The 25,240-nt window shown below is 36.2% G+C and overlaps 1 protein-coding gene across 4 annotated transcripts; it reads left to right on the top strand.

The window, feature by feature from the left end:
- The first annotated feature begins 868 nt into the window (after positions 1–868).
- LOC116257774 (uncharacterized) lies at positions 869–8,117 on the top strand. 4 transcript variants are annotated; one of them, XR_004173466.2, is made up of 6 exons: positions 869–1,042; positions 1,367–1,453; positions 4,202–4,268; positions 4,342–4,433; positions 6,074–6,126; positions 7,496–7,875. XR_004173466.2 is itself a non-coding variant. In XM_031634750.2 (5 exons), the coding sequence occupies exons 1-5, from the start codon at positions 905–907 to the stop codon at positions 7,536–7,538; spliced, it is 408 nt and encodes a 135-aa protein (XP_031490610.1). In that variant the 5' UTR covers positions 870–904; the 3' UTR covers positions 7,539–7,875. The 4 variants fall into 4 exon arrangements, 2 of the variants coding, with proteins under 2 accessions (XP_031490610.1, XP_031490611.1); XR_004173465.2 differs by lacking the exon at positions 1,367–1,453 and adding an exon at positions 7,900–8,117 and having other exon boundaries at positions 870–1,042; positions 4,342–4,448; positions 7,496–7,796; XM_031634750.2 differs by lacking the exon at positions 1,367–1,453 and having other exon boundaries at positions 870–1,042; positions 4,342–4,448.
- The last annotated feature ends 17,123 nt before the right edge of the window (positions 8,118–25,240 follow it).

Raw genomic sequence — 25,240 nt, 5'->3', positions numbered from 1 at the left:
AAATCTTTAACATTTTCTCAAACACTATACCGCATTTAGAATTAAAAGATGTTCAAACAAAAACGAAATGCATCAAGAATAAACATAGCTCCTAGATTGGTTACCGTAGGTAAAAGCACTGGGAATAGTCAATTCTCGTTCCGACGGATGAGTCCATTTTTCTCTCATGTTAAAAATAAATTTTTTTTGAAGCACTCCAAAAACTAAAATAAACCTTGGGGATGCAAACAATTATGTAGATGACTATTTGCTTATTAATTATTAATGTTGTTAATGCTAGTGACTTGCTTCGTGTTCGTACTAATGTCTCTATGTGTACTTTGAATGGTTACGTTTAAAGACAACATTGACAGGTTCAAATTATGGACCTTCCTTTTTCTCCTTTGTAAATAGCATTTTTTTTATTTAATATTGCCAACATCTTTTATTTTGTTATTCTGAATGACACAAACTTATAAATATTGGCGGTTTGTTGTTATTTTAAATAGGAAAAGCTTGTAAAGGAAGTGAATGGGAAAAACTCGTGAAGCATGCTAATTTTTTTATGTGTGAAGCTACAAACTGGAAAGATAGAAAACAGTTTTTTTTTATAATAAAGATATTAAATTTTGTTTCTATTGTAATTTATGTAAGCATTTTGTTATAGGTTACTTGTTCAATGGGCTGTATATCAGGAGGGTAAAAGCCGGCTGATATTCTTAACAGCCCGGGTGGCTTGGCCTGACTGGGCTGGGCACTGGGCTACCCAGTACTAGAATACGCCTCGGGCCTGGCCCGGCCCAGCCCAGCCCGATTATTATGGGTGTGCAGTTGTCGGATCCACATCTCTATTTCACGTGGATCCGCGCACATAAAAGCCGATGTTTCAAGCCTCTCTCTCTCTCTCTTTCCATTTCCACCAGACATGGGGAAGAGCATAGGAGAAGGGGCGATGGCAGACGACCACGACGACCCACGTGAGGCAGCGATGGCGGCAGCCCCCGCTCTGCATCCCGATTTCCTTTCCTCGAGAGTCACCCGTGGCCAGATCGACAAGCTCAAGGTTCCCTCTTCTTACTTGTTTTTCCCCTGTGCAATCAATTTTCAGTTTCTTCTTTCATGCCGGAATTTAATTATCGTTTGCCCCATGTGTCTTACTTTCTGTATTCACATTGAATTTTGATATACTCACTTGGTTTCATTCCTTGGTTTTGTAACCAATAATTTTCTGAGCTCCGTTATTTTCTGCATCTGGTTTCTGTGGGAAAGTCTTGAAGATTTCGGCTTTAGTTAGTTTATTTTCGCTTTTTCCTTTAATCTTTTGAAAATACGTTCAGCTTCTTTTCACGGTAATATCCTTCTTACCACTCCTTTCTGATAATCACAGCACAGGGACTTGACTTCACTTCATTTTTGCTGAACGAGTTAACTTCTTACGAGATAAATTTCCCGCGGCCATTTGATTTCTCGATGAGTATGATTTCTTGATTTTCTTTTCTATATCTGTCGTTTCTTCTGCATCTGTTTCTTTTCATGTTTTAGTGTTGACCAGTGACCACAGTGTTGAAATTAAATATTTATATCTTTTGTGTTCATCACGTCCAAGTTAACAGTCCAAGTTTGTGCTGGGAAGATTTTTTTTTTACGGTATAATTATTCAGTTTTTACTAGATTGACAACCAAATAAAGTTATAATATTTTGGAAAAACTCGTGACGAAATAGGAGTTCACATATGAAGTTGCTAACATGTTTAGGTTCCCTACAAAGTTAAACATTTCCTCAATAAGGAATTGCATTGCATGAAGTTTTATGAGCCTCCTATACGAAAGGGATGAGGCTTGTTACATATAAAATACCCTAACTGCAATAGTCCAGTCCTTGTTGATAAATCTTCCATACGGCAACGTTTAAAGAGATATACTCAGAAGATGACCACAGTTCTTGTATGACATATAGGTCCGAGTAACTTTTATCCATCTAATATGTAATTCTTTGTGAGGCTATTTCACAAAAAGGAAAGAGAAAGATAAAAATAGGTTTAGGAATTGATTTGATGCGCTAACTGTGAAACTGAGATTGAATGTCACTGGATGCTAGGAACAGCTCTTAACAATGACAAGACAGACATTGTCACATTCCTAATTTCCTATAGGTATAGTTTACTGAGTATCTGGTAAATGGTAATAGATTGGTAAAAGTTTCTTGTACAACTTCACTTAATATACATATGAATATCTGTGCTTTCTTCGAGCCACTGGGGCGTGCCTGATACTACTCCTGGACCTAAGAAAGGGGCATTGTGTGGGTTTCAGGAGGAGATGAGCCAGACGAGCCATCTCTGACATGGACCTGGTGAAATTGAATTCTCCATGACACATATTGTTCTGTAACTGTTATCAGAAAAGACTAAGGAACCCAGAGGCCTCCTAATGCTCTTTGGGGCTTTGCTCGTGATTGCACAAAGCACTCGCCAAGGATTTCCTCCAAGCTTGTAAAAATACTAACTTCTTTTTTTTTTTTTTTTTGCGAGGTCGTTATCATGATAGTGAGACTTGTAAAATCTTAGTTGTGTTAATACTGTTAGTGGTAAATAAAGTCATTGATTACATGTGGTCTGGATAGGAAGTTTAACATTGAGTTAGTAGTGTAATACTTTTTCAGTTAAAATACCAACCAACAGGTGACTCAAGGTCATACATGAATCCTTTTCCTGTTTTTGAAAAACAGAGAGCTGTAGACATTTTTAATTCAACGAGAAACTACTGTTTGTTGTTTAAATATATAAAAAATGCAGACATGCTGAAATATTGTTAAACACAAGAAAACTTCTGAACAATTAAAATTTTCACTCGTGCTTGGCTAGGTCGTGTTAGTGTACCATAGCATGTCCAACTTCTATCACCTATTTTCACACACCCTGAGTAGCATGTCATTGTGATGTATATTAGCTAGTTTTTACTTGGAATAAATTCCTTACTGTAAGGTTCCCTTTGTGAACTCTGTTATGTCTCATAATAGCCTTTGACAACCACATTAACAGTAATTTGTTGGTTGATCCTTTGTCTATCATTCTTCTACCTTCTATGCTTTTGCTTCTTCCTCTTTTGGATGGTGCATTGGCTATGCCATCAAGAAACTGAAGATATATCCCAATAGGTTGTCTCTGTTATTAATGTCAAACAAGATGAAGTGCTTTTAAATTTATATGCACCACTCTCAAGTTCTACAATGGCTGCAAGCCACAGTCTCAAACATTGGGTTCAGCTGTATCTCATCAAGGTAAAATCAATAACAGTAGCTTCTCTATACAATCTTGGGAAAATCTATGCTACATAAAAATTGAAAAGCATAAAAAGTGCAGAGATGAGTAAGAAAAAAGTATTTTTGCATGGAAAAACATATGTTGATAAAATATAATAGAGAATAACTAAAGAATATAGAGGAAAAACTAACACATGCCTAGAGTATTATGATAACTGAAACAAAAAAATTATGAAGAAACTAGTCTTAGAACAACCATCATTTTGCCCCCAAAATTATTGAGGAGCTACCAGATTTAAAGCAAAGAAGCTCACGCTGAGCAGGAGATGCTAGTTGGAAAACTCAACATGCCGACTTGTAGCTTATCCAGGATGACACAATTGGACCCCAAGTAAGTTATTAGTTCAGGAGTGGTTATAACCAGACTGAAACTTTTAGCAAAATGCTTTTCTATATATGCATCATGTCTTCTGGAAGATCATAAATAAAAGTTTGAGCATGCCTTTCCATTATCATTGGATCCTTGATCTCTGCCAACCTGATGGGCTTAAGTTCTACTTCCTAGCCAAGTGAACAAGGCTCTTGTTGACATACAGACACACTCCAACCAAAAGAAAAAAAAAGAGAAAAGTCTAAAAAATTTATATGTTAAACCCTTTGAAGGAAACTTGTCTAAATCTCATGACAATCACATGAAACAAAACCATAGATTTTGTGAAGCAAATGAGGGGCATATGAAATATTAAGTATGAATAAACTTGTCATTGTACGTCTCACTATCACAAGGCTATACATGGCATTTTTTATATGTTATGCTTGTAATTATGTCTATTTCTTGGCAATTGGCATGTTTTTTGTTTTTCTCTTTTCTGCTGTTCTAGTTCTTTATATTATGATGAGCTTTGGTGTTGTCATTGCCCGTGATCCAGCCATGATATTAGTTGTCATAAATTTTGGCAGGAGTTGCATCAAAGACGCTTAAAAATGAAACAACTGGTTAGCTCTAAAAGCCAGAAGAACTCAAAAGGTGATGTGTGACGAGACTCAATGCACTTTTTTTCTGAAGTTCATACTTTATCTTATTTCTGTTGTGATTGCAGGTGTGAAGGAAGCAAGCACCAAGAAGATTGATGCAGATTTACAACAACCAGTGGCTCACGCTTCTATGCAACCCACTTGTATCACAGACAAAGTAAGAGTGGCTCTGGTGATTACTCCATTTTCTCTTTTGACTAATCCATTTGCATCCCTCTTCTTTTGGTAGTAAAAACTATATGTAGAAAGTCACAGGCTTCACTCCATGCATGAAATCAGCAGACAGTGTTCAATTTTCACTTGGTTCCCTATGTTGGATATTGTGCTAGTCTTGTCTCTAATTCACTGGGTTATAAATTGTTTTTATGGCTAAATTCAAGTTGACAACATATTTTTCTGAACACTGTGCATCTGTTTGGTAATATTGAATAGGATTTCTTCCCTTTACACAATAAACTTCAAAAAAGTTTTGGCTTAATTCAAGTTGGTCAGACACTCTGCATTATTCAACATATTTTTTGTAAACACGTAAAGCAGTTATTGGTAATATTGGATAAGATTGAAAAACAAGGAATTGTACAAACAAATGCCTAACTTTTGGTGGTATACCAGATCACACTTAAGTTTACTTCCTTTTATTAACTGCTTCTTTATGTGCAATTTAAGCAGTTAAAGTAACATATTCAAACCTCATTTTTTAGTTAGCTGTTCAAAAGTCATACCTGTTTATGTAAATCTTTCACAAGAAAACAAAACGTGGACCCAAAACCTCAGGACTGTATCAGATATAGCAGTTGAGGGAATGTTAACCTTGTATATCTACAATCAAATATTGTCATTTATTTGTTAAACTGATTTAGATAATCATTTAGTTGGTTTTGCTTCCATTTATCTTGTTCTTGTTTCTCATAATGTGAAGGACAGAACCACTTTGTATCATATCACCAGTATTTTGAAACTATTGGGATGATATTATTGGCCTTTTGAAGTCACAAATATCCTTAAGTATCATAAAACCTTTTAAAAGAGTTACCATAAACATAGATACCGCAATATCATATCAAGGTATACCTGACATTTCTCAGGGTATTCCAAAGACTTTCAAGAGTTCCCCTTTTTTAATATTTTTAAGAATATGATTTACTTTTGTTTTTCCCTTTTATGTTGCAAAGAAACTAACTTTTTTTTTTGCAGAAAAAAATTATTCCGAAATCTATTATGTTACAAATATAAACATGTCGAGTTTTTTATGTTTGTCCTAGGAAACCACATTTTGAAAAGAAAAAGGCCCCAAAGAAAAACCTTGCCTAGAAGGCTAGAACAGTACTGATGACAATTGCTTTGAAGTTTTACCAATCAAAAATCATACCTTCAAGGCTTCAATGTATTGAGGAGGAAATTTAAAATTTCTGCTTGAGCAGAGTAAATGGACCATTTATCTTTATTATGATCGCTTCCTAATCCTCGCTGTTGCCGTTGCATGAATTTTTTTAAAGGTGCCATAACGTGTTGCTAAGATTGGAAATGCAAGAATAATCCAATTGCGGTAACTCCTAAAATTGACAAGATATAAGATGGTATTTCCTCTTTTTCCGAAAACTTTTGAAATATTTTTCCTTGTGATATCATTTTTATTAGTAATTTTTTTTGGATTCTAAATATGCCTCTATTCTGCACTGTTTGAAATTTATTCATTTTCTCTTTATAGTTGTTGGGTTGCATTTATAGTAATTTATAACTTTATATCTAGTTAGGCTATGGTTTTTATCTCTCTAATGCAGATTATCTTTTGGCCAGAATGAAGATTCACCATCTTATCCATGGAGAAAACGCCAGAAATTACACTGGGGGTATTATCTCTTCTATCTTTTCCTTTCGCATGGGTTGACCAGTAATGATAATTCCAGATATGATATATCCATGGATATGAGGTTGGTGGCACCATTTTTGAGATGTTTTTTGACTTCACAAAGTCAAGATTGGCACAAATTTTAACTCATTGGTTCCAAAGTCCAAGCTGTTCACGTTTTCTGTGCTTCCTGGGTAATGGATGAACAGTTTTCTGTTATGGACTACCGACTTATTGGTTTATGGGTAACTGAAAGTAATCTCGTGAAATGAACAAGTTGAACCTGTAGTTGGATATTGAGAACCACCTAGGAACAAGCTTGCTTTTTTTCCTTAACACAAAACTTGTTCGGTGTTCACAGGCTCAGGCAGATTTAAAATGTATAATTCATGATATTTCCCTTTGGTGCTTTTGCTTTGCCAACAGAAACATAGTTAATTTCAAAACGAGACAGGCAGTGAACGATACACTCTTGCAAATGCAACCCCCAGGTCATGACCGGAACGGTGTTTGTCCTTCATCATCTTAAATAGTTCAGCTCCGGTGTCTTGTAAAAGGGCTACACTGGATTGAGTTGCTTGGCCTACATTCCATTCTTAGAGATGAGCCGAACAGTCATTTGAAATCGTATGCAGGACAAACTTGACAGAGAGTCAATCAGACCCATCATGCTCGTATTGCTGCTAGTTATTCCTGATTGGTGCATAAGACAAATAAAGAATCCAAAATTCTATGGTTTTGATTTGTTCACTGAGTCAGCTACATGCACGTATTTAAACCAGACAGGATTGTTACATAATTTTGGAACTTAGTTTTCTGTTTGGTCAAAGATCGGATCTCCACTTGAATGGACACAAATGATATCAATTAGTATTGACCATGATTTTGTGTTTCTGACTGTCGTATGCAAAACATATAGTTAGTGTATCATAGTGATCATTGAACCTGATAACCTTATTCGTCAGTACATACTCTGATATATGATGAGCAGGAATTCGTGGTGTATAAATACAGATCCAGTGTTTGATATGAAATGGTGATGGTTATATGGTTCTGGCCGGTGTCGAGTTCTGAAATGTTCTGAAGTATGACTTGGTTTAGGAAATCAATGCGAGTTTTTAAAAATGTGGGCCTTGTGTGTGCCTTCTAAGATGAACCTTTTACTAACGCATGGTACTGGCAAGGCTGATAGAGGTTATGCAGGAGTGTCAACCATCAATTTGTCTGTACCTCAAACATATGCTGTTGTCACTGATTGTTCGTCTCTTTTTCTCATTATGTGATCGTTTACTGTTTTCGTTCCAACGAATTATCGTTTTTATCACCTGCTTATCATAGCTAATTTTATACGATATTTTTTTTTTTTCCAGACTTGATACAAAAGAGAGATGGGAGAGGAAGGCCAACATGTAAATTGTCTGGCTGGCTTAAAGTTGTGAGGAGGCCAGACTCCAGTGGACCAGCATATCAGTTGCTGGTTCTCTTATAGTGTCGGAACTGTCAGACGAGATTATGTTCCGGTGGATTTTGATGGCCAGTTGGATCAATCGCGGCTGACGTGTAGATCGACTAGGCGGGCATCAACTCTTGCATTCCGTGTGCCGTACAGGTTTTTATGGAAAGATGGACTCAGACTGTTGGCAACAATCACATGAGCTGATCATGTATGAGGTAAATTTTCCGTGGGCGAATTTAAGATGTCAAATGTTTATCTAGGCAATGGAAAATCTCTCTCTCTCTCTCTCTCTCACGCTTGTGTGCACATCTTTCACAGGCTAGCTGGTTTGGCACCCTCTTGACCTTCGTCTAGTAGAAAGACAACTAGGACCAAGTGCCAATGGCATGAGCGGAGGCTCCCTCTCTCTCTCTTGAGGCTAACAACTAGGAAAATGTGATTCACTTGTCAATAATAAAAGTAATGCAAGTCGAATAAAAGTACTCCAAAAGGATTTCTCAAATTGTACAAGACTCAATTAATAGCAAAACGTCACACACAGAAGGAGGGTATAAATTACAACACGCTTTTGACAGTAGTCAAGATGACCTTTATTGGTTGATCTTCGCATTTGTGTTGTATATGAATCTGAAATTGCACTAAATGGTTGTGACAATCTGTTTTTCCCGATGAAAACTTGATAAATAAGCACTGAATAAAACAATCATAATGGTTTGTTATCGAAATAAAGGACAAAGTTTCAAGGTCAAATGGCTAATTTGTAACCATAAACAATCATCCTAACGCGCATTTCATAGATGAAACTATATTAATGGATGTTAAGACTAGCTTTCTCAGTAGATTATTGAATGAAAATGATTGATTCTGATTTCCTTAGCTCTTTAAGGGGCGTTTGATCGTTTCAGATTTGAGATCCAAAAGTTTGATGTGGATTTGGTAAGACATTCTTTTGCTGATGTAGCAAAAAGTCCATAGTAAAATCCTTGTTCTTAAACTTAGCATTTTAGGTTTGACCTAAGATCCACACCTGAAACCTTTCTTTTGTCCTTTTTTCCATTGAGAAAAGGTCTAATTTAATATTACAAGGGCCATGGCCTGACCTTAAATCTGTATATCTCAAATCTTGAGGATTTTAGATTAGGTGCAATGAAACATCCCTTCGAGGATTTTTCTTCCGCTGCAGACGGGCTGGGGAGACCCTTCCATTAATAGTGAAAAAAGTATGCAATGAATAAATAATCAAAGAATTACAAGCATAAAAAAGCAAAGCTCATAGAGACAAGGGTGCAAACAAGGTACGAAATCGGCAGAACCTACTAAAAGCAAAAGGATTTCCTTAGACATAAAGCTATCAGCAATTACTAATCACCCCATCATATTCCAGAGGCAAGGTAGTTAGGCAGCATCAAAAGACTGCTTGACCGTGGAGTCTCGAAGCCATATCTTCCATCCCTTGTTATTTGATCTAACCTCCACAATGAAAGGAGGATCTGTGATTACTAGAAACATTTGATTCAGGAAGACAATTCCCTCAAGAATTATATCACTCGAGGAAAGACACCTTTGAGCACTAATTTGTTGACTGTCATGCAATAAAATCCCTGCATGAATCCTCTCATGTTTGGCTAGAAAAAGAAACAATGTCTATCACCCATCCATTTCTAGTAGGTGCCATCCAAGTAGGGCTGAAGATTTTCCTACATAGCCATAATTGAATGGCCAAATGAACCTGAGCAGGCCATTTGTGCTCCAAAATAGGTCTGCTAGACCTCCTTCTGCAACAAAGGGAGAGGTCTAGTCCTTCCAAGCTACAGAGACTGATTATAAAAGGTTAAGGCTTTCTAAATCACAATATTAAAATAGCTCTGCCAGCATCTCTTCTACTCTTTGCAACAGTTTTTTCCTCATCCACCATAAGAAATTGGCACAAAAGTCTGGAGGCATAGTTCTGGACATGACAAACCATGATAAGATCAAAATACCATATTCCAGCTGCAATAGAACAACAAAATAACTAGTGCCCCTGAGACTCTATAGCTGCAAAGCAACATCTACATCTTGATGCAAGAAAAATGCCTATACGGTGCAGCCTAGTTTCAGTAAGCAATCTACCAAAGTTGCCTAAAAAACCAAGATGCCCTTGGAATGGAGGCACAAAGCCAATCAACATGGCTGTTGGTCCTATGTTTTTCCTAGAGTTGACATCTAGAAACAATAGGTTAGTTATTGGCAGACCACACAAGATCTTTGCCCTCACAAAAGTTGGTTTGTAAACATTTTGCAACATAAGACCGTCAACAAACTTTCCACTCTTTTTAGATAACAAGACACCTCTCTTTAATAGGAGAATGAAGTCAGGCAATGCCAAAGTATTTAGCTAATCACCTAAAGTAAAGTTAGTCCAAAGATCAACCTAGAATTTAGCATAGATGCCAACTTTTATCTTCCATTGAATATCAGGAATGGAATTCATCCATTCTTTAATAATATCAAGTGCGGGGACCAACCACTCTTTATTTTGCATTTGGATAATTAGAAGAACTCAAGTTTTTATTTTTGTTTTTACATAAATATTCCCATTGACATTGTTGAGACATTATCACACATCCCATATATACTACACAAGCATTATTAGTTTTAGCAATTTTCCAAAGATTACATCCTTCGTCACTAGTGGGAAGAGTCAACGCTTTTCAAGCCACTATATGGATTTTGTGATTATCCTCAGTATCTTCCCATAAGAATCTAGCAAAGAGATCTTCTAGCTTCTTAATTACATATTTAGGACATTTGATTGTTGTTAACCAAGAGGCAGGAACTGGATAAATGACAACCTTAATGAGGCAAAGTCTGCGTGAAGACTATAGTAACTTGGAATTTCATATGAAAAGTTTTTTCTGCACCTTAACCACAACTTCATCCTAGACTTCAACTGACAAGGCATAAAGTGAGAGAGACAGACCTAGATACTTGTAATAAAGTTTACCCTTCTCCAACCCATGGTAGATTCCAGCTGGTTACACATAGAATGATTCAAGTTGAAGGAAGATAACTAGGTTCCTTTTTTTAGTTTACCATCATCCCTGCGTGGTGCATAAAATCATTCAATAATTTTTTGAATACCTTGATATTTTTCATTGAGGCCTTGAGAAAAAACAAGAGATCATCTACATAGGCAAGTAAGTGAGTAGACTGAATGTATTTTCCTCTCTGAGGTGACTTCTTTTGATGATTATGAGTAGCATATTGAGTTCTCCAATAAAAAATTTCCATATTGATGAAGATTTCTCTTTCCATAAAACAAATGTTTTGCTTCCATTTATCAACATCACTTAAGAAGTGGTGGAACCACATTTGAGAACTCTAACCATTGAAGTTGGATGAAACCCAAATATGAAAGAGACTCTTCTAAGTACCTCAATTTGACCCTATCATATGTCTTAAATAAGTCAATTTTAGTGTAAACACTATGAGAAGACCGCTTTGACATAGAATGAATCGTTTCATGGGCCAAAAAAACAATGATTAATGATTCCCCCTTCCAAGAACCGCCATGAGTGCTAGCAATAATTCTAAAGAGAATATCTTTCATTCAAGGCACCATCACTTTGGAAATGAACTTGAATATATTGTTCCTTAAGGCAATTGACCTAAAATTGGATAACGAATCACATTCTCATTCCTCCTTATCAAAATAATATGGTTTCTATCAATTGTTTTGAACATCTTACCATGTTGAAATAAATTTTTGATTGCTATAGAGGCATCTTTCCCAGAAACATCCCCATAATGCTGAAAAAAACATTTAGAAAAGCCATCCGTACCTGAAGACCTATCCGAATTAGCTTCCATAACTGCTTAACAGATTTATTCATTAGAGATTGGAGCAAATAATTTGGCATTCTCCTCTTTAGCACTCTAGGTCCATCCCATAAGTCTGCCATCAGCTGCCCAAATGAAGAATCCTTAGCAAAGAAACCCTTGAATTGTTGGAAACATGCGTATGAGCCAGATCCATGCCAACAAAAAAGCCCAAACTTGATTCAAACATATCTATGGTATTCCTAAATTTCTCCTATTAACAACTGAGTGGAAAAAGACATTATGACCATCACCCTCTTTGATATAGTGAGATTTAATTTTTTGGTTCAGCATTATCTCATCTTTCCTCATAGCATGGATGAGCTCCGATGAAATTTGCTTCTCCTTAACAATCCAGTCTTGATTATGACAGCAATTGACTCATATAAATCTAATAGCTCATTTCTCAAAAAATAAACCAAAAATCAATTCTTCCAACTGAGAGCTTATTTCATCTACTAGGCCATCTTCTCATCCAATTAAGCTTAGGTACCAGCTAGACCATAAGGTACCCTCTAGTAGGAGTATTCCATGTTTTAATGATTACCAGCGCAACCAACATGTTCCTACAATGTTTAAAATATAAGAAAATGCCTTTTTACAAATTGATTTGCATTGAAGGCATAAACTGGAACAATAAGACATAACAATTAGATGATGTTGTCATTTTAACCCAAAGACTGCATCAATCATCTAACTAATCAAGTCATAATTTGTTGACAAAACACCTATCAATTTTACTATAGATAAAAAAGTAAACATATGTTTATTAGACTAAGTAAATTGATATTTCTCTTGATTGATCTCTTTAAGGCCAGAGAATGAAAGTAGCTAAAAACATATGCACATATTGTTGCAGCTGGCAGACTTAGAAAGAGAGAAAAGTAATCCATTGACTAACCCTAATCTCCATAATAAAGAGATTAAGGTGGAAGAGAGATTTACAAATTACATCAACAAAAAATAGAGAAATGTTTAAAGAGACCTCATAACTATTAAATTTTACAAAGAATCACCTAGAAACATAAACTCTTCTAATTCAACACTCCTTCTCAAGCTGGAGCATACATGTTAAACATGTCTAGCTTGTCACAACATCTAGAGAAATCACCAATAGGTAGAGCTTTGGTGAAGACATCTGCAGCTTGATCTTCTGATGGTACATGAATAGTGGCAATGGTTCCTCCTTGAACGAGATCCTAAATGTAATGGCAGTCCACTTCAATATGTAGAGTTCCCTCGTGGAAAACTGGATTGTTTGTAATGTATGTGGCTGCTCGATTGTCACAATACATCTTCATGGGAAGCGAAATTGACACACTTAGGCTAGATAGCATGGATTTAGCCCAAGTCATTTCAGTGGCAGTTTGAGTCATAGGTCTGTATTTGAATTCAGCACTAGATCTTGACACCACACCTTGCTTTTTGCTTCTCCAATATATAAGGTTGCCTCCCACAAATACACAGAATCCTGTGGTAGATTTCTTGTCTTCGACTTAACCAGCATAGTCAGCATCACTATAGGCTTCCACTTCTAGGGTTTTCCCTTTGGTGAACAAAAACCCTTTTTCAGGAGATGATTTCATATATTTGACCACCATTAAAACAACATCCCGATGAACTTTTTTGTGTTTTTCCATAAATTAACTTAGCTTCCTCACTGCAAAGCTAATGTTCGGTCATGTCACAGTAACATAGAGGAGCTTTCCAATAAGGGATCTACATGATCGAGAATCCACTAATTTTGATTGGTCATCATGAAGATGTATGTGTGGATTCATAGGTAGATTGGCCGGTTTAGCTCCTAGCATTCCGGTGTCTTGCAATAAATCAAGAACATACTTCTGTTGAAAGAGACTACACCTTCCCTGTTGTGAGCAACATCTATTCTCAAGAAATATGGCAGTGAACCAAGATCTTTCGTCACAAAATGTTTTTGAAGGAACAGTTTTGTATCATAAATTTTTTGATCGAAGTCACCTATCAGGATAATATCATCTACATAAATCACTAGAACGGTCATACCCTTGGACGTCTTCTTGATAAATAGAGAATGATCATGAGGGGATCTCGCAAATCCACACTTTGAGACTTCTTTAGAGAACTTGTGAAACTACGCAGGAGGACTCTGCTTGAGTCACATAAATAGCTTTCTTCAGTTTGCACACTTTTCCACACTCCCCCTATCGTTCAAACCCTTATGGTTGTTGCATATAGATAGTTTCATTGAGATCACCACACAAAAAGACATTTTTGACATCAAGCTGATATATGTGCGAGTTATAGTGTACAATCACATAGATGATAAGACGAATGGTTTCCAACTGACCAACAGGAGAGAAAGTCTCAAAGAAATCAACCTCGTAAGTCTACGTGTAGCCCTTAGCAACCAACCAAGCTTTGTATCTTTTCATAGAATTATCAGAGTTCTATTTCACTGTAAATACCCACTTGGAGCCAACAATGTCATAATCAGGAGGAGGATCAACAAGTTCTCAGGTGTCTTACTGAACTAATATATCCACCTCATCTTGCATAGCCTATCTCCACTGGGTATCTAATAAAGCCTGTTGGTGACAAGTAGGAATTACATGGGTAGTCAGAGCGTGAATAGACTATTGTATATTTTTACCAACACCATCAGTAGAAACATAGGATGCAGAGTACATTGTCGCTTGCCTTTGCGAAAAGCAATAGGTAAGTCTTTACGGGGATCAGATGGACTAGGTCTACATACTTCAGATGTACTTACCTCCTGAAAAGCGGTTGGGGAAGGAGCATGAGAAGGGTCTTGTCGATCTGTGTAGACCAGCAAAGGATCACGAAACTTGGGCACTACATAAGGAGAATCTCTAGAAAGAGACTCAAAAGGGACTGACTCCAAAGGAATAGGAGGAATAGGTAGTGGGTGAGGTGACAGTGGCATTTCAATAGACATAGGAGATGGACTATAATAGGGCTAAGACTCAAAAAAAGTCACATCCGCACTGATATACTCCTTTTAAGTCAATAGGTCAAAGCATTTGTAGCCTTTATAGTTTCTGGAGTAGCCAATAAAGATACACTTAATGGCTTAAGCACCAAATTTATCATGTGTGGGTCCAAGTATGTGAACAAAACATATGCAACAAAATACTTTGGGAGCTACTAAAAACAACGGTCGTTGTGGATGCACAAGTTTAATGGGAACCTGCTTGCCAATGGAGGATGAAAGTAAATAATTGGTCAAGTAACAAGCAGTGAGGATGACATATCTCTAAAAATATGCTTGTAGATTAGTATAAAGCATTAGGGAACGAGCCACATTTAAAAGTTGGCGATGTTTTCGCTCATCTACTCCATTTTGCTGAGAGGTATCAGACAAGTAAACTCAGAAGAAATGCCATTATCAGAGTAAAATTTCATTAAGGTAGATGTCTTGAACTCAAGAGTGTTATCATTGCAAATGCTTTTAACAAGAATACCAAACTGGGTCTTAATTTCAATAATAAGGTTTTTGATCAATAATAAGGTTTTTGAGAGTATATATGACTTCAGACATTTCTTTCAAAAGAAAAACCCAAGTGACTCGAAAATAATCATTAACAATGACAAAAAAATAATGAAATCTAAACCGACTAGCAACTCTGCTAGGGTCCTACACATCAACATGAAGAAGACCAAATAGTCCACAACTGGACGAACTAAAACTCAATGAATAACTTCTACGATGTGTTTGCCAAGTTGACAGGCTTGACACTGGAACGACTCTGGTACTGAAAGATGAGGAAAAAGGTGACCAAGCTTTGAGACACATGGATGACCAAGTCTAAGTTGCCACTGGAAGTAGGAGGACAATGAAGTAGTCGAAAAAGCTACAATACCCACAAAATCTGACAAGAAGTAGATGTCTCCTTTCTCATAGCCTCCACCAATCGTCTTCCCAGTTTGCAAGTCCTGAAATGAACATAAACTAGAGTCAAATGTAACATGACAATGTAAATCATTAATCAATTATCCAACTGATAAAAGATTAGTGGGTAACTTAAGAACATATAACACATTAGGAATTGTTATAGACTGAGAAATCTTAATATCTCCATAACCCATAATAGGAGATCATTTACCATCCGCAAGTCTCATATGACGTGTTTGAGGTAATGAGTGTAGCACGATAAACATAGAAGGTCTACTACAAAAGTGTCTCGATGCTCCTGAATCAATAATCCAAGTAGTACATGTATCATGCGGGGTACTATCAATGGACGTAGCATTGTTTGTCATAACTGTAGAGGCTGATGGCTGGGTAGATTTGTGTGCTAATAACTCTTCATACTCTAACTTGTTGATATTCACAGTCACAGTCGTAGGGTGGGGAGAAGAAGATAAAGACCCCTCTACTATTGAGGAAGCAGCCTATAAAGATCCAATAGGAGATTGTAAATAATTCTTGCCCTACTTAGATGCAACGCTTCTTCCTAAGGATGCAGTAGAAGGACGACCATGTTTATCCCAACATCTGACTTTCAAATGCCCTATTTTCCCATAGTAGGTGCACTGAAATCTCTCCCGACCTCCTCCTGACCCTCGACCTATGCCCTAATCCTTGGAAAAACTACGTTCACGATCTCTTGAAGTCACCAAGGAAGAGGCATGGGCATCACTAGAAGGCGGAGAAATGGTTACAGCAAGGCGGTTGAGTCTATTGTAAGGTTCAGCTAGGTCATGGATTTCTACTCCAGTCAACATTTGCGCCTTTGCTACTGCATATACAGAATAGAGACCTTGTAGAACTTTGCAAACATAGACTGTTCACTATGAGTCTTACAGCATGTTGGACATGGGGGATGTAATGCTTTAAGCCGTCCATAGATTGACTTGAGATAAGCAAAGTACTGAGCAAGACTTTGGACATCTTGCTGCAAATTAAGTAGTTCCTCTTCCACCTATAATATCTTGCTAACATTCTTGTTATTTGAGTACGTTTGTTTCAAAAAATCCCACATTTGTTTGGCAGAGGTATAGTATGCAATAATAGAAGTAATCTACGGTTATACACTATTCATGATCCATGACTATTATCTTCCTTCCATGAACTATATTTCCACTCTTCTCCACATGTTCATTTTCATCTATAACATGCTCCTTTCAATGTCCAATCATAGACATCATAAACACATAGAACCAAATCTCATAGTTAGATTCATTTAACTTTATAATAGAACCATAAGAGAATGAGTTTCCTCCAATTTTAAACTCATGAGAGAAATCAACTTTGGGATTTTCAGCCATAGTAAATCTGTCCACAAGAGTTCAGCAAAAAACAACGAATAATATATATATATATATATATATATATATATATATATATATATATAATGAGACTGATCAGCAATGAACAATTGTCCAACACCACACAACAAGAGTAAACATTATCATGCAGATGTGTAGCACTTCTCCAAACAAAATTACAAACAATCTGATAGTAGAAGTGAATAATATTGTAAGGATGAAACAACCATTCTTAAATAAAAATAAGTACCACCACAGCAGACTCCTATCTACCTGCTAACAGCACCCCATGACAACAGGTTGTTATTCACCTGCTGACAACAACCCCATGACAGAAGTTTGCTGTCCACCTGACTGCTGCCCACCTGTTAACAGCAACCCCACGACAGCAGAAACTAATCCACAACTGCTTGTACTGTTTGCTCAAACCAACAACTTGTTGTTTAATGCATATAACAATGCCGTATCAGCCGACTATCCTCCACAAATCATCAACAACAACAGAAAAAAAAGATTCAACATTGACTGCCGCAGCATTCATAAAGAGCAGTCCTCCACTTAGCTTCTTTGAGCATAGAACAATGTCAGTCCATAATATGTTAATCAACATATACTCCCACATAGCTGTGATACTATATATTGTTGTTGAAATCCAAGGTTGGAGTCTATTCAGGCATATTTTAGAGCCTGAATAGACTCCTTCACACAGTTTCCTTACTCAAAATCATCAACTAGAACAGACGAAAGAGGAGGGGAAGAAAAATTAAAGGAAAAGAAGGAGAAGATGATGGAAGAGATATCACCTGAGAAGAGACAGCCTGATTCATGTTGCCAGTTTCAAGTCGCTGGCTCTGATACCATGTTGCAGCTGACAGACTTAGAGAGAGAGAAAAGTTAATCCATTCACTAACCCTAATCTCCATAATAAAGAGATTAGGGTAGAAGAGATATTTACAAAGTACATCAACCAAAAATAGAGAAATGTTTCAAGAGACCTCATAACTATTAAATATTACAAAGAACCACCTAGAAACATAAACTCTTCTAATTCAACACATATAAAGTCGAAAAGAACCCTACCAGCTTTTTAAAAGCACCTAAGTAGGGTCTCTATCAAGCATAAGAAACTGAGTTCTATGTGCCATAAAAAAATGTGGGAAGATAAAATCCCACAACATCAACCATGCAAGTAGAAGCTATAATTTCAAATATACAGTTGACTCAATAGAGATTAAATATGTAGGAAATGAATTTGAATAGCTGACAATTCCAACCATAGATGATGCATCCCAAATTTTGATGAGCTGTCAAATTTGAGTCAATGTCATTACTACTAAACTCACAAGCAAATCTATCCAACCTCTCATTTGATATCATTGTATCAAATAAGAAAAATGTACATGCTTTTAACTCTCTAATTAGTAGAAACCACCCATGTTGGGATACAAGACTCAAGCCTTCTCACATTCCAGCCAAGAATGTTCATGGGGTAGGCGTGTTAGATATATTTTTCATCCCTCTACCAAGGTCTACATAGACTCCCCAAAAACAAAAATGAACTCATGCACAAGGATCAAACAGTTCGAAGAAACCTTGTAAAGAACCTAGATGTCAAGCAATTTCTTCATCTTTCGCTTTTCTCTCATAGAAACTCTCATTTCCTTAATAGTACTAACTTCTTTACATTTGAGAATGCGCTTTTTCCCTACAGCCCCTGTAGTCGAAGTACGTTCCCTTCCTCCAACCACCTCCATTTCTATTCAAAAAACAATCTCCTTAACTAAGCTTCCATCAAACTCATATGAGGCTAATGGACTCAATGCAACTTCCCTAGCCCTCTCAGCATTGTCAGATTTCTAAACATCCACAGCTATCACGGGATCATCAATCTAAGCATCTATATCATTCCTTAAGACTAGATCATCATTATTCATAAATCTGCATGCATTCTGGGGATATCAGAGACAGTTTTGTCATCAATATGCACACATGAATCATTAATATTTTCTTTCCATTAGGATCAACAACAAGTTACAATCAGTGTCAATCTTCAACCTGCTTGGGCACATTCTTGGGTTGCCTCATAACAAAAAAGACCAGGCCCACCTTGAGCCTGACCATCATAATGAGATACTTTAATAGGAGAATATGCTGCCCCACGTAGCTCCACATTTGTTATAGAATTATATTTTCCCATCATAAACTTCTTGTTGTTTCAGAAAAATATCACCATGAAAAACAAAAAATCAAGCAACATGCATAAAATCAATAGGAATAGAAGAAAGCATTCTTGCATACTTTTATCTGCACAACTTTTGGTAAAAGCATTTGCATCTACGAAGACGTCCCCAACCAATTTTGCTATCTCAATTAACACCTAGTGGTTCCAGATATGAACTGGAAAATTCAAAAGCAGAGTCTATAGGGAAACCTTGGATGCAGCTTCAATCTTGAAAGACATCTCCAACTGCCATTTGATAGATAGCAAATCATTTTTAGCAACCCTCCATAATAGTGGTTGAAGAATCGTCTCTAAATCCTCCTTTGATGCAATTCTAATAAGAAACAACCTTTTTGAGAGAATTGTGAACCATATAGATTTGATCCAATTTCATAACCCGTGCAATTCCACAATGATCTGAGAGAGTCCCAACCAATAGGGTTGCCTTCCCATAGGGTAGCTATCACTATCCATTGAAAAGAGGCCAACATTCTTTTCCTAGTATTTGGAGAGACGAATAGGTTTTTCTTGCCCTTAATCTCCTAAATACATAGATCTGGAATAGCCAGACTCTCCTCCCAGTTTGCTTCACTTCAATCACCAGTGCTATCAACAACTTGAACCCAAGAACACTTCTTACTCTAAAAATTATTCTTGCCTCCATTAGAAGAAGGGGCTGCCATTCTGAACGTATGAGAGTCTTTTCCAGGTTGAATGCCATCTCTTGGATCGATCGCTTCAGAGAGTCCTGTATACAAGCCCTCAATGAACGCTTGCCCCCTAAGACCCTAGAAGCCCAAAGCAGAGACCCTCTCGAAGCTTCTATCAACTACACCTGCTAGTCGAAACTTGGAGGGAACAAAATTAAGAGCACATGGCTCAAACAATGTCCCTTAGAGGTTACGTGACCATGTCTTGAGAAGATAACTTAATGTGCAATATAAAACCAAAATTGAGTTATTCAAGTAAAATATATCTATGGAAACAACTAATTTTAATTCAAGAAGTATAGAAGAGGTACAAAGTCGTTTGTGTTGGGAAATTAAGTCACTTCATAGGAAAGTTTGATGTAACTACAAATATGAAGTACATAATACATGCCTTAGTTGAGTATACTTATCATCAATCATGTTGAGGAATCAAGTGTGCTAGGGGCTTACAAAGTAAACATAATCTAAAGCATAGTGGACAATTTTAGTTGTCATAGGGTGTGCTGGCTTTAGTTTATTACAAGCTATTATGTCACTCTAACTAATGCCTAATATGCTTTCACTCTTTCATTCAACTTGCATGATTCATTTTGCCCATACAAAAATCTAAAAGCCAAAATGCATCAAGTGAAAGAAAATAGTGTGAAAAAAACTAAATAGAAAATAAAATAAAGATATTCCCAAACCAAATCTCTAAGCAGTTGATTACGGCAAATTGTTTGATTTTCCAATCTTTGCTGCATCCCTTGAGTCTTTTAATTAGGAACAACTATGTGAATCGTTTGGATTGTGAAATAGTGCGAAATTACCAAATTGTATATTTTGTTGGCCCATTTGAGCCTTTGAGAACAACTTGACTTGCAAGAGGTGATCAAACATAATATATATGTTTATTTAAATCAAATTTTTTGGATATATAGCGTGTAGGGGAAACCAGGAACATTGTATATATGAAAATCATTAAGGACCTTTTGGCCTCTTTTCTTCACACAGCTCAAGTAAATAAGCGGCTCCCTTTTGTGGTGCTTCTAGAGAGCCAAAGGAAATCTCAATCGATTCCTATTGAGATCTTTTGCAGTGCATGCTTAGTTATGAAGGGAGGAGCTTACTATACACTAGGAGTCCACGTCTCCAAATACTATTAGCCTTTATAAATAACTAAACATGCTATTGGCATCTGTAGGTTTCGATCTAGTTGGTTTTTCATTTGTTCATTATTTTGAAAACAAACCTTATAAATGTAATATACAGAGTTGGCTTCATGAAGATCAGTTCTTGAATAGATAACCAAAACTTAATGCATTCCAAGGTTTACAATGCACTTACAAAATTCGACTTGTAATCCTCTATTTGCATTTTTAAAATTTTTTAGTATGATGATCAAAGTTCTAAAGACAACACTTACCTCCTTGAAATCGATTCATTCCATAAAGAAAAGAAGTACTCATGGAGATTTGCCAAACCTCAGCTAGATACAAAAAAAAAATTGATTTTAAAAGGCAAATTGATTAAAAAATATTGTGAATTTTCAACTCTATTTATGAGGAATGAGTGCAATTCTCATGAAAGAAGACTCGTCAAATTGCACTTGGTGACAATTTTTTTTTCTGCTAAAAAGGAAAAAAGTAATTTCCTAAAAACACACTCAAATATTTCAGAATAATGAAAACACACATAACTTTTTTATATTGCCAAAAAGACAATTAACCATTTTCATAGTTAATTAAGATGTTCATAAATTTATTTTTGTCAGCTTAATTGTGATATTAATAAAAATTTTCTTTTTGGCCATCTAAAAGGACTTGAACACAATACTCATTTTGCAAGTAGATGCACTTGAGTTATTCTTGCATTAACTTTTAAGGCTTAATAAAAAAGTACTCCAATAATTTTGATATTAATAAAAACAATTAATTTAGGTTAGGCATTAATCTACAATATAGTTGGTGTAGTCTTAAAGGGCTAATAGAAACAACAAACATAATTTTTTTTTTTGTAATAATATTTTAGTTTTTTTTTTACCACATTAGCGCAACCTAAGTGATATTCAACCTAGCGTTTAATTGATAGAGCATTATATTTTTTATCGTTGGTGCAAAAGTTGAACATGCTTTTACTAGTATTAAAAAGTTAGGTGTGATTTTTGTTATTGTATTTTTTATTATTGTCAAATCTTTAGGTATACTTTTGAAAAATTTCTAAAACTGAAAAGGTAGTTCGTTCATATGGCTGGAGGTTTTGTCCCGTGCAGGTGCTGGAAACTTTAGATTTATTCCGGATCTAGTCAAGAAGGCTTGTTGAATTCAACATGGCCAATTAGGCAGGTAAGGTGTGAAGCAGTTGTTATCAGTGAAGGCCCAGTACTAGCAAACCAATAAAAGTATTAGACTAAACCAAGGGGGTCAAGTAAAATTAAGAGGTAAAAATGACGTCGATGATGGCCTGGGAGATATCCAAATTATATGAACCCTAAGGGGCAGTTTAGCAACTTAACACACTATTGTTGTCATATATATCTAACCCCAAAAATTGGGCAGATTCATGGAACACTTTAATGAGCGTTTTTTTTTTTTGGGGAGTACACTATGGGATAAGAACAATGTGTTACTGTCACCAAACAATCCCAATGGACTATTTGACATTAGTAATACATTGTTACTATTTCATAAATCTACCCAAAGAAAATGTTGCAGATCCATGAAGCACTTTTTAAAGTATCCAATGGATCTAACCAATTTTTTGGGTTAGGTGCGTGAGATAACAATACATTGTTACTCTTCCCCAATAATGAAGCAGATTCATGTAACATTCATTACAGTGTCCTATGAATTTACCTCATTATTTAGGTTAGATTCATGAAACAGTAACAGAGTATTACTGTTGCCAAGCGACCCCCAAGGGGCACGCATCAACCTCAATCTCTCATCTTACAAGAAAACTTGAGTTATGTGTGGCCCAAAGTCTAAATTGTTGTAGTAGACTTTACAATCATGATAACGTTCAGTCAGAATCATATAGATTATGTTGAAAGTTCATGCAACTTTCACCATTTTTTCATGTAATTGAAGCACAACAAGCCAAATGCATATGATACCGATTAATTCTGTAGCAAGGCTAGAATTTTAACCTATGAACAGATCGGTTAATTATTCTAATGTATGTAGATGTGCATTTGTCAAGTGTGTGTGAGGATCATCACCATTTTATCCTCTGTCTGGTCATTCTACAAGAGAGGAGCTTCTGAAAGGCATTTGTCAAGTTGACATCTTAGGGGCTTTCAAGATTGTGTGTGTTGGTATCTAAGCATGCATGGGCATTTATAGGTTTGTAGTTTGATCCAAAGAACCAAATTACACCGAAGAACGCCAATATTATCGCAAACTTGAAGCAGTTGAGTTTTAAGGACTAAGAGTGACACGAGGAAGTGATCTATAGAAGGATACTACTGATCACCAAACTAGAAGCAGGATGTTCTAGTTCAGCAAAACACCAAGGTCCATAGATGCACATTTCATTATCTATCAGTAATCCATACAAGTGTATGGGCAGGTCTTGGACAGTTGGAAAAATGGAAAACTGCTGAAGAAGTTGCTGCATTAGTACAGCACTTGCCTATGGAAGGGCAGCGGAACAAGTTATTGTTACTTGTGAAGGCATTCTTGTTCCTTTGGAGATTCATTTAGTTTGCTTGATTTTTCAAATATTGTGATCAAGGGGAGTGAGTTGCAGTTGCCCTAATTTCCAGGCTTGCTTGAAGATCGAGAAATTTGGTGATTTAATTATCAAGGCTATAGAGCTGCAGATGGTTATTTGCAATATATTTGATGATTGGCTGAAGAGGATTTCACTATATATTGCATTGGCTTTTTGTTGTTTAATATTTTTATGTAATTTTGAAATATGTAAAGAATAACAATTACAATTACTTATTTTTTATCTCTCTCTCTCTTTATATATATATATATATATTAATGACCATGGTTTTTTTCATGGTTAATGCATAGGTAAACCATGGTTGGCGGATGTAACAACCACAGTCTAAACCATGGCCCAAGGTCAATAGCCACAAGGGCTATTGCCACGGTCACTTTAGTTAACGGCCGCAACAGTCATGGTTTTTAGCTTCATTATCCATGGTTTTGACTGCAGCTACCTAGCAAACCTTTTTTTGTTGTAGTGGAAGCTGTTCAAACGACCCGTTAGCCCATGTTGTGCAACTTGGTTCATTAGTAGATGCATCTCCCTCCAAGTTGATGATGATCTCCACCAAGTCAAATAACCCTCTATGTGAACTCAGCTTCTCGATTTCCTCAAGTATGAAGTGGTTTATTCTTTTTCCTTGAGAGCTCCTTAGATGATAGTTGTACACCGCAATCAGTTTTCCTTCAGTTGCAACATGCCATTGAGTCCCTTTCCTAAATTTTGATGGGGTTTTATTACCAATTAAGGTCATAAGCCTACTTCCTAAAAGCAGCTATAACTGTATGAAAATGACAGTCCACCCAAACATCACAAGCATTGGTGCAAAGTTACAATCCAAATACAAAGAAAGCAAACCTAAGAAAAGGGCATTGATCGTCTGCTGTTTGCGCAAAGTCACAAAATAAATACAAAGAAAGCAAGACCAAGAAAAGAAAAGCACAACGCTGTGGACTTAGCAGAAAAAAAAGAAAACATTACGAAGATCAAATAAAATGTACAAAGTAAGCAAAAGAAAGCAGGTGAAGAGATAGTCAAAGCTTTGCAAACAGAGCTGTCATGGCCAAGTACCATGTGTTTGCATGCATATATTTACGCATGCACTCAACTAGATCGAAATGCAAACATTAACTTCTTCTATCCATTTAGTTAACTCAATTCACACAAGTCACTATTTCCTACTCGTTAAGCAACTTGACTTTATGGGAGCTTAAGTTTTCGACCACAATTTTTTTTCCTCTTTTGCATTATATGCACACATTGACTTTTTTCTTGCTTGAAAAACACATTTAAACATATAAGTGGTCATTCCTTGGGTTTTACAGATTTTTTTCAGTTTAATTGCAAAAAAAAACATGTCTATGAGAAACAAAACCAAAGTCAGGGCATCTTGTAATAGGAGGATCACTGTAAGAAGGCATGAAAGAAGATCATGGCATATGTTTGTAAGATAGGACTAGGGGTGTCAGTATATCCGATTTGAATCGGATATCCGATTGAACCAATCCAAAAGAAGAAATAAAATTAATATTGGATTAAGAAATCAGATCTAATATCGGATTCTGATATACATAAGCATCCGATTGGATTTAGATACAGATTTAGATCAGATTCATTTTTAGACAAATATCACATATCTAATGCTATGAAAATTGGTAAAATCTGATTCAAAAATCGGATTCGGATTGTAAAACCAGATTTTGGGTTCGGATTTAGATGTGACTTTTTTTATTCGAATTCGAATTCGAATCCGAATATGTGAATATCTGAAAAAGCAGATATGATTAAAGATATACCCGATCCAAATCGAAACCGTTGACATTCCTAGATAGGATGATAGACCGTGTTTCATGAATTCTAAAACTTATTTTTAAATCGCTCTTATTTCGTCAAGAAT

Source organism: Nymphaea colorata, chromosome 7, assembly GCF_008831285.2.
Source record: "Nymphaea colorata isolate Beijing-Zhang1983 chromosome 7, ASM883128v2, whole genome shotgun sequence".
Taxonomy (NCBI): domain Eukaryota; kingdom Viridiplantae; phylum Streptophyta; class Magnoliopsida; order Nymphaeales; family Nymphaeaceae; genus Nymphaea; species Nymphaea colorata.
This window is presented reverse-complemented; position numbering and strand designations above follow the sequence as displayed.